Raw genomic sequence first — 17,737 nt, 5'->3', positions numbered from 1 at the left:
GACCGAAAGAAAGATCCATCAGATACCTCTATCTTGGTCAGACAGTGAATGTCCGTAAAAGGATCATGGAGCACAAAGACGGTGATCAAAAAATTGATTCATTCGTGAAGAAATGTTTCCGCAAAAACAAAGGAGTGAATCTGAGAGTCAAGTGGATTCGACATGCTGACCACAAAAAAAACGAGAAGAAATACATACGTTGCGTGGAGAAGATAAAGAGATATAAACTTGAATATAACCTCCGCTATGGTTAACATGTAATGGTAACGGGAAATTGCTCCAACAGCTGTAGTTTAATTTTGGAGTAAATCACCGAAGTTCGATTACTAGATGTTCGATTAGGTATACTGTGCGTATTTTAACTTGAAATTATTCACCTGAAAGTCTTTTCGTGTCCTTAAACGTGGTGTTGGTGTTATAAATAAATTGATAACTGTATTTTTCTTAATTTAAACTTGACCCGAGTGAAAAGATCAAAGACATGCAATTTTACAAATATTCAGAACACATAGTTTTCTCTCGTGAACTAAACTGACATTACAGACTTCTCTTAATCTATAATCGGTTCACTTGCTCGTGTCCCAAACGCACTAGATGCCTGATCATTTTCCTTATTCCATAGTCCCGATGGTATACTAATAAGTACTTGTAGTAGTAAAGTAAGCAGCTTGTATTGCTTTTTGTGGCGAATAAAAGTAACGTATGATGCTCGATCCTCGCAGTAGAGAGCGCTATTTATGCAATAGCGAAAATCAGACCTGAAAAAAGTCAGGCCTATACGGGATTCGAACCACTGACCTCTGCGATACTAGTGCAGGCCGATACATTTATAAATCAGATACAATGAATATATTTATCATCACGGGTTTATTACGAATCAACTTAACGGCCTGCTCCCAGTTGGCTTGTTAGCTCAATTGGTAGAGCGCTGCACTAGTATCGCAGAGGTCAGTGGTTCGAATCCCATACAGGCCATACTTTTTTCAGGTCTGATTTTCGCTATTGCATAAATTGCGCTCTCTACTGCAAGGATCGTGCATCATACGTTACTTTTATTCGCCACAAAAAGCAATACAAGCTGCTTATTTTACTACTACAAGTACTCATTAGTATACCATCTTCGATTTGTGGGTCCGTTTTCTTGTGTTAAAGTTTTCAGCTAAAGTTTAGAATAATTATTGCAATTGCAGTGGAAAAAGGATAAAATCAGCAAAAGATCAGGTTAGCCTCAAGGCTTCCTGGGTTACGTTATTCAATGATACTGTCTAAAAGTTACAGTGAAAGCTATTTTATAGTTTCACGGAATCTTGTGATAATTTGGGTTCAACTTTTTAATGGTATATGTCAAATTCCAACTTGCTTCTGATCATTTTCTTTTTCCAAATCGTAATGTTTTCCCCTGCGTTTGTGTCTTCTTGAATCCACTCCACTTTGATGCACTGTCTCGCAAACTCTCCTACAACCAGCTTTCTTCTCTTGTGCCCCACTATTTTTTCATGCACATAATTAGCCTGGCCATCATTCTTCGCTCTTAATCTTCTATGTGACAGACACCCGTAAACCAAGATATCTTAACTCTTATCAGTGAGTTGCGACCACTACTTAAAATGTACAAGCTTGTTCGAATTTCGATTTGATGCCATCTCAGTTGATTGAAAAGCAGATTTTAATCAATTTTAAACAGTTATTTATAAGGTTGCTTTTACAAAAATTCCTATGTTGTTGTGAAATCACAGACGGCCCAAGCTCTCTTTGAGAACCACACAAGGAACACCGATTTATAAGGATTTGTATGGGATTTTCTACAAGATATCCATAGAGATAGTTAAAAGTGACAATATTAAATAAAAAATGGCTTACCTTATTCCATACGTGTGTTGTTTGCTCCTGGTGTCGTTATTTTACCGATTTCACTTGATTTAAGCGCTTTATTTGAATCCTGGTTGTTTAAGAAGAGAAAACCAGGATTAAAAACAACCGCTTAAATCAAGTGAAATCGGTAAAATAACGACACCAGGAGCAAACAACACACGTATGGAATAAGGTAAGCCATTTTTATTCAATATTTTCACTTTTAACTATCTCTATAGATATCTTGTAGAAAATCGATCCCATACAAATCCTTATAAATCGATTTGCAAATTGTGTTCATTGTGTGGTTCTCAAAGAGAGCTTGGGTCGCCTGTGGTGAAATTAACTAATCCTGCCCTCTCCGTTCATATCCCCGAGATCCTTTCGGTTTGAATCACAGATTAAGGGGCTTTGTGAGGAAGAAGGTCTTGCCGAACACATTAGCTATTTAGCAGAAAAATACAAGGATTTCCTATTAATATTTGAATTCTGAAACGAAAATACAGTAACCAAGATTTAAGACGATTTCTGGCAACATTCCAATCATATTTGAGGCGTTACACAAATTGCTCAAGAGTCAGAAAACGTGAAATTACAACCACAAGAAAGAAACTACAATTGTAATAAAGCAAAATACAAATTGAAAATGATGTCTTAGTACCTGAAGGGTAGATCCTCGTGCGGCAAATAAAACTCAAGACGAAATAAATACCTAACACTGTCCGTATACGTGCAAATGCTTACCGCGTGTCGAACTCAAGATAATGAACAAAAGTTTTCTTAGACTAAAATGAAATGTGATCTAAAACACGTGTCCTTGATCGGAAGTGCCTTTGTATTTTTGACAATAATCAGTTAATAATCAATGTTTAAATAAATTAACAAGTCAAGGTCCAAGGTCATTTATAACATCGTGTAACACATGTGGGAGACAAAATTCCCCTAGCTATTAGAATACCAAAGAGCCGAAGAGAATCCCATATATCCCACCTCTTGCAAACTGACCCAGTTAAAACCAAAGGCAGCCAGTGGAAAAAGCCCAATTCCTGCTTTTAGGTCATTTAGTCCTTTTACATTCTTTTTTTGCTTCAATACGTTTTGTCTGCACTAGTTCGGGTAATGGCCCTGCAACATCATGCACGTTGTCTAATTCACTCGACGTCTCGTTTCTCCGTCTACGCTCCTGCGCTCAAGAAAAGGGGACCCTCAAGCAAACCAGGACGACGATAACGAGGACGTGGCAGAACAGTAACTCAGCACTTGCGTTTTGAAACTTTCTACATTTCTTAGCCGTGCTCTGAAAAACGACGACGAGAAGTAACCGAAGTTTGCGCGGTCCGATAACGGAACCCCGACAGCAAATTATTCAAGTTTTCATATGGAACTCATTCGCTCCGACGAAGGGCCAACGCTCGAGACGTCAGCTTTTGTAATCGTTACGGTGGCCAATTTACCATTTCAACTTTGTTGATATATCCAAATTATTTCGTTACCCCCACCGACGCAGCCCCAAACAGTTTTTTTTGAAACTATCAGCCTCTATTCAATACTGCTCGTATGTGTTATGCTGAAGTTGAGATGTGACACCCTACGTGATGGTAAAGATATCCAGCCACTCGCGAAATTCTAACTTAAAATATAAATTGATTATTTTAATCGACATCTTCCTCTTCATTGTCGTCGTACGACAGGGAGGCTGTAAAAACTTGGTACAAGCTTAACGTTTTATCTGGCCAAACTACAGCCGCGCAAGTGTACTTTTCGGCACCGACTTTTTTATCATTGCAAACTTCCACGTGATCAAATTTCCTAATCTGACGTTTTCACCAAACAAAAATTTTGACCCCTTCCTTTTCTTCTTGAAAAAATTTTCTGAGCATTCAAAGTTGGGAACGTTTTTATACATTTGAAGTAGTAGTGATGTACTAGTTGCGTTAATGAAGATGAAGTTGCAAATGCACTTTCGCAGTAACATTTTTACCGCAGTCCAGTCTTGCTTACCCCATGTCGTGCATTACCAGTCTTATCGATGATTTCTTTCACCTCGTCACTCGTCTACTCGTTTTTTTTTTTAAAAATTCATCAATATCCGGATTTTGCGCGTTTGAAGTAAGATTACCATTTTTATCTGGTGCGGTAGCCGGCCTCTTGTTCAGTCGACTTGAGCTTCCTCCTGTACCCAGATCAGAAGCACAGACCCTATAGCTACTTGTGTGGCTGAATTGCTTGGGTGAGGGAGATCTGGGCATCAGACTAGCTTTAAACATTGAACTGTTGTCAATCATTTACTTAAACACTGAGTGATTAAACATATTTAGCATTCAAACTTACAACAATCAAAAGCGACACTTTTTGACCGTTACTTAGCGCCAATAAATAACAGTACAATAATCATTCAAAGTTTTTATTAGTTATTTTTTATTAGTTATCGTCTCAGGGGAAGGTGGAAAGGAGGACTTTTGGGGGGTCACAAGAACATTTTAAAAGGGCCTTGTGGGGGATCAGGTTTATTATTGTCATGATACAACCAACATTTTTTGACTTCCAGTGATTAAAAAATTTCACGAGCTCAGTGTGAATGAATGGATTTTAAATCTCGTACTCAAGTAATTAACATTAGTCCCAAGTGTCTGTTTAAACTGCTGAGTCATTTTTGTCGAAGAAAGTTTGGCTCAGAAGATAATTTTGGTGCCATAAACTGAATTGATAAATGTAAATTGGCCACCAAAAAGCTGACGTTCCGAGCGTTAGCCATTAATCAGAGCAAAATTTTGTAATGATGTAGATGTAGACTGTATTTATTAAGAAAAACATTGCGGCAGTTAAAAAACTGAATTGTGTCTCTTAACAAGTAAGAAATAAGAAATGATCTATAACTACTACTGTAACAAATTACAGAGACGACTACTCTTAACTTGAATCACTTAAATGCTTCCTCGCACTCAATGAAGAGGGGGGGGGGGGGGGAGGAGGCTGGTAATCTTACTACGTGGATCATTAACAATAGACTTAAACAGATGTTCTGTTAAATTTTCCTGGTGGGCCCTGATGCACTTGTGTAACTTTACTTCAGTGACAGGATTATCATACTTGTAATCTGTCTCGGCTTGAGTCTTGCTTAAAATACCTTTCTTCTGCAGCATACGCCTTATTCTTGTTTCATTCTTTCTTATCTCGATCTGGTCTTTAAATTTCCTCGCTAGAAGAGGGTATCTGAGTTGGGTTTATAGAAATGTCTCGAATTCTTTGAACCCATTCGATCCAAGGAAAAGTTATGATAACAGAGGAAAATTTCACTTCTGGTTTATTAGTAATAATAAAGATTAAGCGGAATTCTCAAAAGATACCATATGTGATGCTGATGTATTGTTTACAACGTTTAAAACTCCTGCTTTCTCTCGCTCTCCCCTTGTGTCCACATCAAGGAATTCGGCAAACAGCCTCGACACACCGGTAGTAAAAACTTGAAGAACGTGAAGAGTAAAAGCCAAACCACCAATCCGCAAGTTCATCATACTTTTTGGTTCATTTCCGTTTTGCTACTGAACGACTTCCAACTCAAATCTGCAAAGGTTGGGTTCTATGAAGTAAATGACACACACCAACAAATTTCTCTTAAATAAGATGTATTAAGTTTCTCTCAGTTGTTTTTAGTTGGGACTTGAATACGTTTGGCCCTTAGCACTACGCATCACGAGGTTAGAATGTACTTCAGTTTTTGCAAAGTCCTATGCACATCATCTTCAGACACTTGGTGATGAAGTACTGCTCGTAATGATCGTTTCCGAGCAGTCAAAATTAGAACTGCTGTTCTTGTTTCGATTGGTTCATTATCAGTTACCCTGAGCATGCGTTTAGAAAGTTCTTCGGGTGAGATCGTGGGATGGTTGACACTGAAGAACACCATGTTGGTTTCCACGCTATTAAGATCTACATCCAGTCCAAGATCTTTCATGTCACGAATTCCTGTAGAAACAAAGTTGACAAGGATGGTAAATCTGAACTGATTGTTTGAAAACTTCTATTCTAATTTGATCCACAAGGCGTCATATGCGACGGAGAGCGCAGAGCCAGAAAAAGCCTCAAAGCCAAGTAAACAGAAGGCTCTCGATGTCCTCGAAATGTCATAATCGTGTCTCTAAATGAAGAAATTTTAGAAAGAGAAGAGGTATATGAAAAACATTCATTTGGCAAAAAAAAAAAAAAAACATAACGGAGAAGCTTGTGAAGGAAAAACTTATCCAAATCGAAAGTGAACAAAAAAATATTCCAGATTCTGAAGAATTCCATTTCAGTAAACTCAGTGGTAAAGCTTAAGTATATTTTGCTGGGGGCAGGGAGAGAGAAGGCCTACCTTACAGCTAAAAGTTTTAAAATTTCCTGGAAGTCAAGAAGGGGAACAAATAACTTATTTCGTTCGGGGCACTGGGTAGAGATGGTGGCCTTAGAGCTAGGGAACAGTCATCATTATTGCCTAAGGGGGGGTGGGGAGGAGGGGGTTCACATGGGAATCAACCCATGAGTATAGTATATAAGAATAATTAAGTCCAATTGTCCAACTGTAACTGTTAAAAAAAATCTTTCAAAGAAAATAATGGAATTTGGAGAGGAGGTTGGTTGGCTTGATTTTTGGCCATTATGGGAGTATGTGTGATGTGAGACTTACATGGCTAGAAATTTATCTCAGGAGCTTTGGAAGATGAACTACTATACTAACCTTTCGCTAAAATCTGTGCATTAGCATGGTCTATATTCAGTTTTGGTGCTATGTTATCCAATGCATAAATCCCTGCGGCTGCCAAAACACCAGCTTGTCGCATTCCACCCCCAAGAACTTTCCTATGACGCAAGCACCTGAAAATAGAATTTTGTAACTTGTCAAACTTAGAATTCTGTTTGTGCAGTTTTTGTTTCTTTTTTCACTTTATAGCATGAAATGCAATTAGTACAAACAAAAGTTCCAACAACATTCAAGGCGAACTCTTCTAATCATCTCGGGCACCACATTCCTAAATTACTGAACACAGTTGAGGATGTAAAAAAAACGACAAAAAAAGAAAAATTATTTCCTTTCTGCGACCTATAGAATAGAAACATATTTTAAGTTTAAGAGATTGTCATGACTGCAATTCAAGGTCATCACTAATTCCTGGTTGCTCATCAAATTCTTAATTTCTTCCTCAGTTTTACTCAGGGCATCAGTATAAAGCAATTTGGATGGGGACATAACCAGTTTGACCAATTAAAGTAGTTTATTAAAAGGAAGCTCTGGGCTGCTAAGTACAATATAATGTACTCAACTTCATCATGCACTAGGAATTTTTCTTTTAAGTGCATCTCTGCTTTGTTTAAAGTTCAGTCATTATAATCAGGTTTGATTCTTTACCTTGAAATGAAATCTTTATCTCCAGTTATTACTGAGCCAACAGGAGCACCCAGCCCCTACATGAAAATGTAAAAAAGAAAAAAAAAGCCCGTCATTGCATGAACATTAAAACTCTCAAATGTGATTGACATGTAATACCTCCTTGCAATTGCAAAATGTGGTTGTACAAAAGGCGATGAGAAGAGACCATCATACTGAATAGGTGTTACTCAGAATTAATGTGCCTTAGACAAAGTTCTCCTGTCTAAATTACCTGGGAGTTTATATTATGGCAGAAAGTACATAGAGGGAGATAACAACTTGATTGAGGGAGTTTTAAAAGGGCTGACTCAATAACCACCAGAGTGTGGGAAATGGTGAAGTCCAATCGCTAATCTTAAGCATCCAAGCTAAGAGCCCATCTGCAATCTAAGAACTGAGATACATGAATGTGGGAGATAGAGGTGGGGAGTTGTTATTTAATTCATTTTCTTTCTTCACTCACTTAAATCAAACACTGCAATGTACATTCACTACAGTTGTAGTATTGCAGGACAAATTGATCACTTCATGACTTCAAGGAGACAAAACTAATTATCACAGTGGTGCAATCAAACTTTCTGTTTAGAGAATCATGCTCACCAAAACAGTGTTTACCAACAGAATAATTATGTTGTTACCTTTGAAAGACAAAATGTGACAGAATCAACATGCTTGGTGAGCTGTGCAACAGGAACACCAAGGGTTGTGGCAGCATTGAAGAGTCTTGCTCCATCCATATGAACCTTAATGTCATGTTTTGCAGCAACCTCTTTTACCTGATAACATAATTATTCAGGTTGGTCCATTGAAAGTGGCAATGTAAGTTTAGGTTGAGCCTCCCCCTCCCATTACAGCACTGCTGCTACTTGTTAAAATTCACTTACTACATATGAAATGTACCCCATAAACCATACAAACTCCCTTTAGATGACAGTTGTGGGAAGAAAGCCCCTTTAATACCGGCTACCTAATTGACAATAATCCTATTTAATTTCCATGCAGGTACAATGGCGGATCCAGACCTTGAGCTAAAGGGGGGGGGGCATAATTTTTTGTGTGTGTCACAGTGCTGGCTTTTCTTCCTTCCATGTTTACTTTTTTTACTCAAATAAGGGGAGCCTGGGCCCCATGGGCCCCTTGCCTTCCCTGCCACTGAGGTGCACTCTCTTTGGCTTCATTATCCTGTACGAGGCTCTTGCTTCAAGCTGCCACAAACTACCTTCCAATCAAGAAAGGAGAATTCTATCCTGAACATCATTTGAAAGTAAAATTCAAAACCACTTTAACTTTCCCTGTTTATTGTAAATTTAGAGAGCATCCTCATTTGCATATTTTAGCATATAAAAAGGAAAGAAGTGCAGCAATAGATCAGTTGATGTCCTCCCATCACTGTCTTTTTAATTCTTGCTGGAAATTTCCAATTATTTGAAGATGCAAAACAATGATGGTAAACCAGTCTGAAATGATGCAGTAAATTTTAGTTGAAAATATGGTTCATTAGTGACAGCTTAAATCCTTCCTTTTTTTGTCACCACAATCAAGGAAAAAAGGTTGGAATCTTAACCCTGATAATATACCTTTCGTAAATATTCCACTGGCAACACCCTGCCTCCACTTGCATTATGTGTCTGTTCAACACAAATTAAACAGCTGAATGGCTGATGTGCATCTCCTTGGGAACGCACTTTTTCCGCTACATCCATCAAGTCTAATGTGCCATCGATATTAGTGTGCACCTGCCGTGAGTGTACACCAGCCAATTGTGCAACTCCACCTTGCTCCCATAATATGATGTGAGCTGAGTCACCAACAAGTATTTCATCTCCTCTACCAGGACAGTGTCCCATTACTGAAAGATGAGGTTAGGATATGATTGTTATCGATAATGATAAAAATAATATTATCATACAGGTAGCGATTAACAGTTAACAAATTTGCCTGGGGAATGTGACACTTCAGCATTGAAAGTACACAATCATCCCTTTGGCTATATTGGTTTTTGTCAAGCTCTTTCTCTTGTTTTTATTTGCTTTAAAAAAGAAGAACTTAAGGGAGAGGTCTGTCTAATGTCAAAAGCCTTGAATAATACATGTATATCATACAAAGTTACCAAAGCTACAAAACTGTTTGCCAGCATAAATTCAATTCCTAACAGGTCTGCTCCATATGAAAATAAATAAAAACGCAAGCAATGGTAAAATTGCTAAAAAATTACCTGATATCAAATTCCCCATTGTTCCACTTGGTACAAATAGGGCAGCCTCTTTACCAGTCAGATCTGCTGCCTTGGCCTGCAGCTCTAATATATAAGGAAAAAAACATACAAGGTTTTCTGTGAACCTACAGAAAAAACTGAATGCAACAGTTTTAAAAGATACCAGCCATTACATCTATATTACTATTAACCTGTGGTTAGAGAATTATGAAAGTATAAATTTGGTTGTCTTGGATATTCCCTAACTTAAGTCTGTCTACAAACTTTCACAAATGCACACCACGCCCTTGCATGCACTTGCAACAATATCTTAAGCCTGAATCAAATTTGAACTACTTAAGGATTCACACCTTTTTTTAGAATCAAATTTCATGGGCTTTTCTTTGACTTCTCTCGGTTTTTCCGGGAATACGAATTTCACCTTAAACCCTTTCATAATCCCAAGATTTCAAAATCAATTATTTTTACGGTGTACATAAATTTCTTATAATGCAAATTCTGAAAACCTCATTCTTTGAGTTAAGCAGATTCTTCATTGTATCAGACATTCACGGTCAGATTGTCCGACCAGGCCAAACTTTGCTCGTCATTTCCTGAAATTTACCGGACATTTGTCCGATGATCGACTGTAGCTTAATTGGTGGACTGTCAATTTAAAGATTTGAGAAATTCAGGAACACCACAAACTACTCCAAGCTGCCATATCAAGTTATTCTCTCCATGCAAAAATTAAATAAAAATTAAATACGAACCATTCACTGTTGGATCTTCTCCATAAACATCGTCACCAACTCGTGCGGTAGACATTGCAGCCCTCATTTCATCGGTGGGTTTAGTGACAGTGTCACTTCTCAAATCAATCACTCGAACGCCAGATCGCTCCTCGTGAACGTTGACTCCACTGGTATACATACTGCTTAAGTACCTTCGTGACACGATGCAATCTCCATCATTGTTGGTTTGAAATAGCTTGTGACACGTTCTCTTTAATAAACGCGATGGAGAGATGGACAAAGATCTGGAACAAGGATTTAACCCTGATCTAATTGATGGCCTTAGGTTGATCGCCATCGTGGAGATATAATGATAGCGCTCTGGTGTTATTATTATACAATGCATGCTGGGACCTTGTGATTTCACGGGTCGTTAGATGTTAAGTGAATATGTCATGTTATTGAGAGTTTTTCAGCTGATTCTGCAGCGATATGATATCTTGTAGCCGGATTTTCCGTTATTTAGCATATTTGTTGGTATAGGATGGTTTTTGTCGTCGCACCATTTGGTTAAAACTGTGATGCGATGCGTAAAGTGCTATTTTCGATTAGGTAACCTGGTTATTTCGGGGAATTTTCTGTCTCTTTTGCTGACAGATGCAAGTTTTGATTAGGGACAATAACCTTGGGAAAAAAATTGATATCCAATCAGGATACATCTTTAAAAAATACTGCTCTCGTATTGGTCGTAGGGGTTTGATGGCTAAAATAGACATTACCACGCACTTGGGTCCATATAAACACCAGCAGAGGCGGCAAATTTAAATTGCTGACAAATCTTGAACGCTGAATAGACTCTCTAGATCTCGAGGTAAGCAATTATCCTTGTTCTTTCAAAACTTCTGATACTGCTTTGAGAGTTTATATATCGACAATGAAAACATAAATGCAGTCGATAGAGGTCAGTCGTGCAAGATCTGAACGCAGAACGATAATAGCGGAACATAATCGAAACTTACAGAATTTTGTTCACATATTTTGCTTCCACTAATCATCGAATAAGAAAATGTAAGGTAAAGAGCACATTTTGCGGTCATTTTTCCCTTGATTGGGTCGTTCAAAGCCACCAGAATCGTACTAAAGTTTGGTCACATGATTCCAATAAGGTTCTTCTGCGAATTCGCCGCCTTATTGTTTGTGCAGTTCAGTGGTAATACTGTCAAATGCAATTCTCTTTCTTAGAAGTTGAGTTTTTTTTTTCACTTGTCTTATCTAATTAGGTATGCTAGTTTTCATTCTTGGTTATAAATCTAGCTGAAAAATAACTGTCGACAAAAAAAGCTTTTATTGTCAGAGATTTCTCGGAATGTGTTCGTTCAAGCGCACATATTTCGTGGAACTGAAGTAAACGTCTGAAAGTATAGCATGTGAACAAACAAATTGACTGAAGGGAATCTGCTGAGCCAGCACTTTCAGTTTTGAACGGAAATGTCCCTTGATGTAAAGATAAACAACTTTGTAAGGTATATTTCCCTCATTGTAATCAGTCAAAAATAGGACATCGTTTGGTATATATATTTGGGGCTTCGGCGCGAGATTCAAATCAGCAAAGAAGCAAACAACGCAGAGTTACTTGAGTTTGAGGTGAGATATCTCCGTTTGATTTCATTTGCACTCTAGTTCTCGATCTCGAGCTCCTCTTCGTATTTTTGCTCGCCGATCATGTTTATTGAGTTAGTGTAATGAGTTTCAATGCTTTTTACAGGATCGATATTCAAAGTGAAACCAAGCTAGTCGATCGATGTCGGCTTAGTAATCTATGTAGTTACACTGATCCTTTCAACCTTTTGATTACAAAAATAATAATATAGTGCGTTTGTTTCATATTCTGGTTGGCAAATACAGCGTTTGAGGAGAAGTTGACGGTCGAGACATCGTAACTAGCATGCACGTATCGGCCTCTACTGAACTCGGTTCGACACCTTCCCATGTTGTTTGATAGTCGAGTTCTAAAATCAAGAAATCAAATTTCAGTAGCTAGTTTTCGCGCTTAAAAAGGCGTTTGAATACCTCAAGACGCTCTTATTCAGGCAAGCATTTAACTTAATTACCTCTTCAAAATTACTGTTTCAGGAGACCCCCTAAGAGTTCAACAGACCAACAAGGTAAAAAGGTTTTGATATTTTTGTTTTTCAGAATCGAGCTTTAGTCGAATTACCTCTTCAAAATTACCATTTCAGGAGACCCCCTAAGAGTTCAACAGACCAAAAAGGTAAAAGGGTTTTGATATTTTTGTTTTTCAGAATCGGGCTTCAGTCGAATGGTATAAAGAAAATATTAAAGGCTATTACAAGAACAATTCTCTCGATTGGCCATCTTAACACAAACAGTATCATCGGCAAAATAGATGAGATTTTGGATCTACTAAACGAATGCCGTTTTGACATTCTCTTTATCTCTGAAACGAAGATTGACAAGTCTGTTTCTACAAAGTTATTATCCAACTCACATTACCGTGTCATCAGGAATGATAGAAAAAGCGGTGCCGGTGGTCTATTAGTTTATATTCACAATTCTTTAACTGCGAGGTTAGACAACTCAAGCTTGAAGCAATTGGTGTAGAATCTATTTGTCTCAATGTAAAGAGGAATACAAATACATGGTTTTTCGTATGTGCCTGTTATCGCTCTCCAAGTAAGTGAAAAGTCCCTGACTTTATCTCTGCCTGTTCTACTGCTGCAGAAAACATGCTAAAAATCAGGAATGAAGTTGTATTTGTTGGAGATTTCAATATCGATATGATGGCCTATGTTGATGGAAATTTGCATAATACGAATAATCCTTTGGCTGATTTCTGCGATCGCTATTGTCTCTCAAATATAATAACTGAACCAACAAGGGTTACTAACACAAGTGAAACCCTAATTGATGTGATCCTAGTTAATCGACCTGATTAATTGACCCTGTTAATTGACCCTGCTGGTGGATCACAATACTGTGAATATCTCGTGAGATTCTTGCTGTAACGTCATTACCTGTCTTAAGCAGACGAGCTAGTGTTCTTAGACACGCAAGGCAAGAAAAATCATGCTTTACCCGTATAGGGTTCCTTAGCATAACCATTCAAGAGCTTGCTTTTGGTGTGTTAGCATGTAGGGAATTGCCATTGATAGCAATAAAATTTTAGTTTCCCGAAGGAGTCACAATTCGAAAGTTTATTTTTGAACACAACCGAGTTATTCCCACACTTCTGCACATACTATCAATCAAAAAATTTTAACTATGTTCCACCCCAGTCTCAGATAAGCACCCAATATCCTAAAAATGAAACAGCTCATCGAAAAACATGACAAAAACAAACAAACAAACAAAAAAAAACAGTCTAGATTACTTTCTGTAACTATGTAGGTTTATCTCTGATTGTGAGTCTGTATAGAGTTATTGAGGTGTGATTTTTGAGGGCGGTTTTCCTATTGCTGACGTCTAGCGAAAACTACGTGCAAAAAATGATAAATACTCGCTCGGAGACTTATTTTTTCAAGGACCGAGAGAAATAATAAGACATTTCAAACTTTTTTTCAGTCTGAGTTTTTGTCATAGTTTGCTTTTCCTCTCAAGCTCCTCCACTATTAAATTTCCTAAGACTCGTACCATTCAGGGAAAAACTTGAGGGAAGCGATAGCCATCAAACAAAACTTGAGGAATCTATCTAACTTACTTCCTTTCTATCGGCAGATGGCAGACTCGAAAGAGATTTGTTCCAGACTTATTGATAAAAGGAAGTGGTTTAGGTATACCGACACGGAAAACATATCAAAAGTCGCTGGAATTTACGTTATTGGAGAAAAGAGACCGAAAGAAAGGCCCATCAAATACCTCTATCTTGGTCAGACAATGAATGTCCGTGAAAGGATCATGGAGCACAAACACGGTGATCAAAAAATTGATTCATTCGTGAAGAAATGTTTCCGCAAAAACAAAGGAGTGAATCTGAGAGTCAAGTGGATTCGACATGCTGACCACAAAAAAAACGAGAAGAAATACATACGTTGCTTGGAGAAGATAATGGGATATAAACTTGAATATAACCTCCGCTATGGTTAACATGTAATGGTAACGGAAAATTGCTCTAACAGCTCTAGTTTAATTTTGGAGTAAATCACCGAAGTTCGATTACTAGATGTTCGATTAGGTATACTGTGCGTATTTTAACTTGAAATTATTCACCTGAAAGTCTTTTCGTGTCCTTAAACGTGGTGTTGGTGTTATAAATAAATTGATAACTGTATTTTTCTTAATTTAAACTTGACCCGAGTGAAAAGATCAAAGACATGTAATTTTACAAATATTCAGAACACATAGTTTTCTCTCGTGAACTAAACTAACATTACAGACTTCTCTTAATCTATAATCGGTCCACTTGCTCGTGTCCCAAACACAGTAGATGCCTGATCATTTTCCTTATTCCATAGTCCCGATGGTATACTAATAAGTACTTGTAGTAGTAAAGTAAGCAGCTTGTATTGCTTTTTGTGGCGAATAAAAGTAACGTATGATGCTCGATCCTCGCAGTAGAGAGCGCTATTTATGCAATAGCGAAAATAAGACCTGAAAAAAGTCAGGCCTATACGAGATTCGAACCGCTGACCTCTGCGATACTAGTGCAGGCCGATACATTTATGAATCAGATACAATGAATACATCTATCATCACGGGTTTATTACGAATCAACTTAACGGCCTGCTCCCAGTTGGCTTGTTAGCTCAATTGGTAGAGGGCTGCACTAGTATCGCAGAGGTCAGTGGTTCGAATCCCATACAGGCCTGACTTTTTTCAGGTCTGATTTTCGCTATTGCATAAATAGCGCTCTCTACTGCAAGGATCGTGCATCATACGTTACTTTTATTCGCCACAAAAAGCAATACAAGCTGCTTATTTTACTACTACAAGTACTCATTAGTATACCATCTTCGATTTGTGGGTCCGTTTTCTTGTGTTAAAGTTTTCGGCTAAAGTTTAAAATAATTATTGCAATTGCAGTGGAAAAAGGATAAAATCAGCAAAAGATCAGGTTAGCCTCAAGGCTTCTTGGGTTACGTTATTCAATAATACTGTCTAAAAGTTACAGTGAAAGCTATTTTATAGTTTCACAGAATGTGATAATTTGGGTTTAACTTTTTAATAGTACATGTCAAATTCCAACTTGTTTCTGGTCATTTTCTTTTTCCAAATCGTAATGTTTTCCCCTACGTTTGTGTCTTCAGAATCCACTCCACTTTGATGCATTGTCTCGCAAACTCTCCTATAACCAGCTTTCTTCTCTTGTGCCCCATTATTATTTCATGCATTTAGTTAGCCTGGCCATCATTCTTCGTTCTTAATTTTCTATGTGACAGACACCCGTAAACCAAGATATCTTAACTCTAACAGTGAGTTGCGACCACTACTTAAAATGTACAAGCTTGTTCGAATTTCGATATGATGCTATCTCAGTTGATTGAAAAGCAGATTTTAATCAATTTTATACAGTTATTTATAAGGCTGCTTTTACAAAAGTTCCTATGTTGTTGTGAAATCACAGGCGGCCCAAGCTCTCTTTGAGAACCACACAAGGAACACCGATTTATAAGGATTTGTATGGGATTTTCTACAAGATATCCATAGAGAGAGTTAAAAGTGACAATATTAAATAAAAATGGTTTACCTTATTCCATACGTGCGTTGTTTGCTCCTGGTGTCGTTATTTTACCAATTTCACTTGATTTAAGCGCTTTATTTGAATCCTGGTTCTTTAAGAAGAGAAAACTAGGATTAAAAACAACCGCTTAAATCAAGTGAAATCGGTAAAATAACGACACCAGGAGCAAACAACACACCTATGGAATAAGGTAAGCCATTTTTATTCAATATTTTCACTTTTAACTATCTCTATAGATATCTTGTAGAAAATCCCATACAAATCCTTATAAATCGATTTGCAAATTGTGTTCATTGTGTGGTTCTCAAAGAGAGCTTGGGCCGCCTGTGGTGAAATTAACTAATCCTGCCCTCTCCGTTCATATACTCACAGATTAAGGGGCTTTGTGAGGAAGAAGGTCTTGCCGAACACATTGGCTATTTAACAGAAAAATACAAGGATTTTTTTTTTAATATTTGAATTCTGAAACGAAAATACAGTAACCAAGATTTAAGACGATTTCTGGCAACATTCCAATCATATTTGAGGCGTTACACAAATTGCTCAAGAGTCAGAAAACGTGAAATTACAACTACAAGAAAGAAACTACAATTGAAATAAAGCAAAATACAAATTGAAAATGATGTCTTAGTACCTGAAGGGTAGATCCTCGTGCGGCAAATAAAACTCAAGACGAAATAAATACCTAACACTGTCCGTGTACGTGCAAATGCTTACCGCGTGTCGAACTCAAGATAATGAACAAAAGTTTTCTTAGACTAAAATGAAATGTGATCTAAAACACGTGTCGTTGATCGGAAGTGCCTTTGTATTTTTGACAATAATCAGTTAAGGTCCAAGGTCATTTATAACATCATGTAACACATGTGGGGGACAAAATTCCCCTAGCTATTAGAATACCAAAGAGCCGAAGAGAATCCCATATATCCCACCTCTTGCAAACTGACCCAGTTAAAACCAAAGGCAGCCAGTGGAAAAAGCCCAATTCCTGCTTTTAGGTCATTTAGTCCTTTTACATTCTTTTTTTGCTTCAATACGTTTTGTCTGCACTAGTTCGGGTAATGGCCCTGCAACATCATGCACGTTGTCTAATTCACTCGACGTCTCGTTTCTCCGTCTACGCTCCTGCGCTCAAGAAAAGGGGACCCTCAAGCAAACCAGGACGACGATAACGAGGACGTGGCAGAACAGTAACTCAGCACTTGCGTTTTGAAACTTTCTACATTTCTTAGCCGTGCTCTGAAAAACGACGACGAGAAGTAACCGAAGTTTGCGCGGTCCGATAACGGAACCCCGACAGCAAATTATTCAAGTTTTCATATGGAACTCATTCGCTCCGACGAAGGGCCAACGCTCGAGACGTCAGCTTTTGTAATCGTTACGGTGGCCAATTTACCATTTCAACTTTGTTGATATATCCAAATTATTTCGTTACCCCCACCGACGCAGCCCCAAACAGTTTTTTTTGAAACTATCAGCCTCTATTCAATACTGCTCGTATGTGTTATGCTGAAGTTGAGATGTGACACCCTACGTGATGGTAAAGATATCCAGCCACTCGCGAAATTCTAACTTAAAATATAAATTGATTATTTTAATCGACATCTTCCTCTTCATTGTCGTCGTACGACAGGGAGGCTGTAAAAACTTGGTACAAGCTTAACGTTTTATCTGGCCAAACTACAGCCGCGCAAGTGTACTTTTCGGCACCGACTTTTTTATCATTGCAAACTTCCACGTGATCAAATTTCCTAATCTGACGTTTTCACCAAACAAAAATTTTGACCCCTTCCTTTTCTTCTTGAAAACATTTTCTGAGCATTCAAAGTTGGGAACGTTTTTATACATTTGAA

General features: G+C 37.8%; 1 protein-coding gene and 1 long non-coding RNA gene across 4 annotated transcripts; one reads left to right on the top strand and one right to left on the bottom strand.

Moving 5' to 3' along the window:
• Nucleotides 1-4,239: 4,239 nt before the first annotated feature.
• On the bottom strand, nucleotides 4,240-10,745 carry LOC148721657 (uncharacterized). The gene is made up of 7 exons (XM_088736476.1): nucleotides 10,226-10,745; nucleotides 9,474-9,557; nucleotides 8,836-9,107; nucleotides 7,897-8,034; nucleotides 7,238-7,293; nucleotides 6,569-6,705; nucleotides 4,240-5,817 (listed from the first exon to the last, which is right to left on the bottom strand). The coding sequence occupies exons 1-7, from the start codon at nucleotides 10,590-10,592 to the stop codon at nucleotides 5,543-5,545; spliced, it is 1,329 nt and encodes a 442-aa protein (XP_088592602.1). The 5' UTR covers nucleotides 10,593-10,745; the 3' UTR covers nucleotides 4,240-5,542.
• On the top strand, nucleotides 10,661-12,534 carry LOC148721656 (uncharacterized). 3 transcript variants are annotated; one of them, XR_015992600.1, is made up of 4 exons: nucleotides 10,661-10,798; nucleotides 10,939-11,057; nucleotides 11,734-11,830; nucleotides 12,383-12,534. It is a non-coding gene; the product is annotated as an uncharacterized LOC148721656 (long non-coding RNA). The 3 variants fall into 3 exon arrangements; XR_015992601.1 differs by lacking the exon at nucleotides 10,661-10,798 and adding an exon at nucleotides 12,320-12,351 and having other exon boundaries at nucleotides 10,930-11,057; nucleotides 12,490-12,534; XR_015992599.1 differs by lacking the exon at nucleotides 10,661-10,798 and having other exon boundaries at nucleotides 10,922-11,057.
• Nucleotides 12,535-17,737: the final 5,203 nt, after the last annotated feature.

This window comes from Stylophora pistillata, chromosome 10 (genome assembly GCF_964205215.1).
Source record: "Stylophora pistillata chromosome 10, jaStyPist1.2, whole genome shotgun sequence".
NCBI lineage: Eukaryota > Metazoa > Cnidaria > Anthozoa > Scleractinia > Pocilloporidae > Stylophora > Stylophora pistillata.
This window is presented reverse-complemented; position numbering and strand designations above follow the sequence as displayed.

What these genes read in the sequence shown, in the direction of transcription:
- LOC148721657 (XM_088736476.1), bottom strand. Translation starts at nt 10,592, where the DNA reads ATGCATTGTATAATAATAACACCAGAGCGCTATCATTATATCTCCACG. An exon ending in AGAAGATCCAACAGTGAATG is followed by an intron (nt 9,558 to 10,225) that starts GTTCGTATTTAA and finishes CTTATATATTAG; the next exon opens with AGCTGCAGGCCAAGGCAGCA. An exon ending in CAGTGGAATATTTACGAAAG is followed by an intron (nt 8,035 to 8,835) that starts GTATATTATCAG and finishes TTATGTTATCAG; the next exon opens with GTAAAAGAGGTTGCTGCAAA.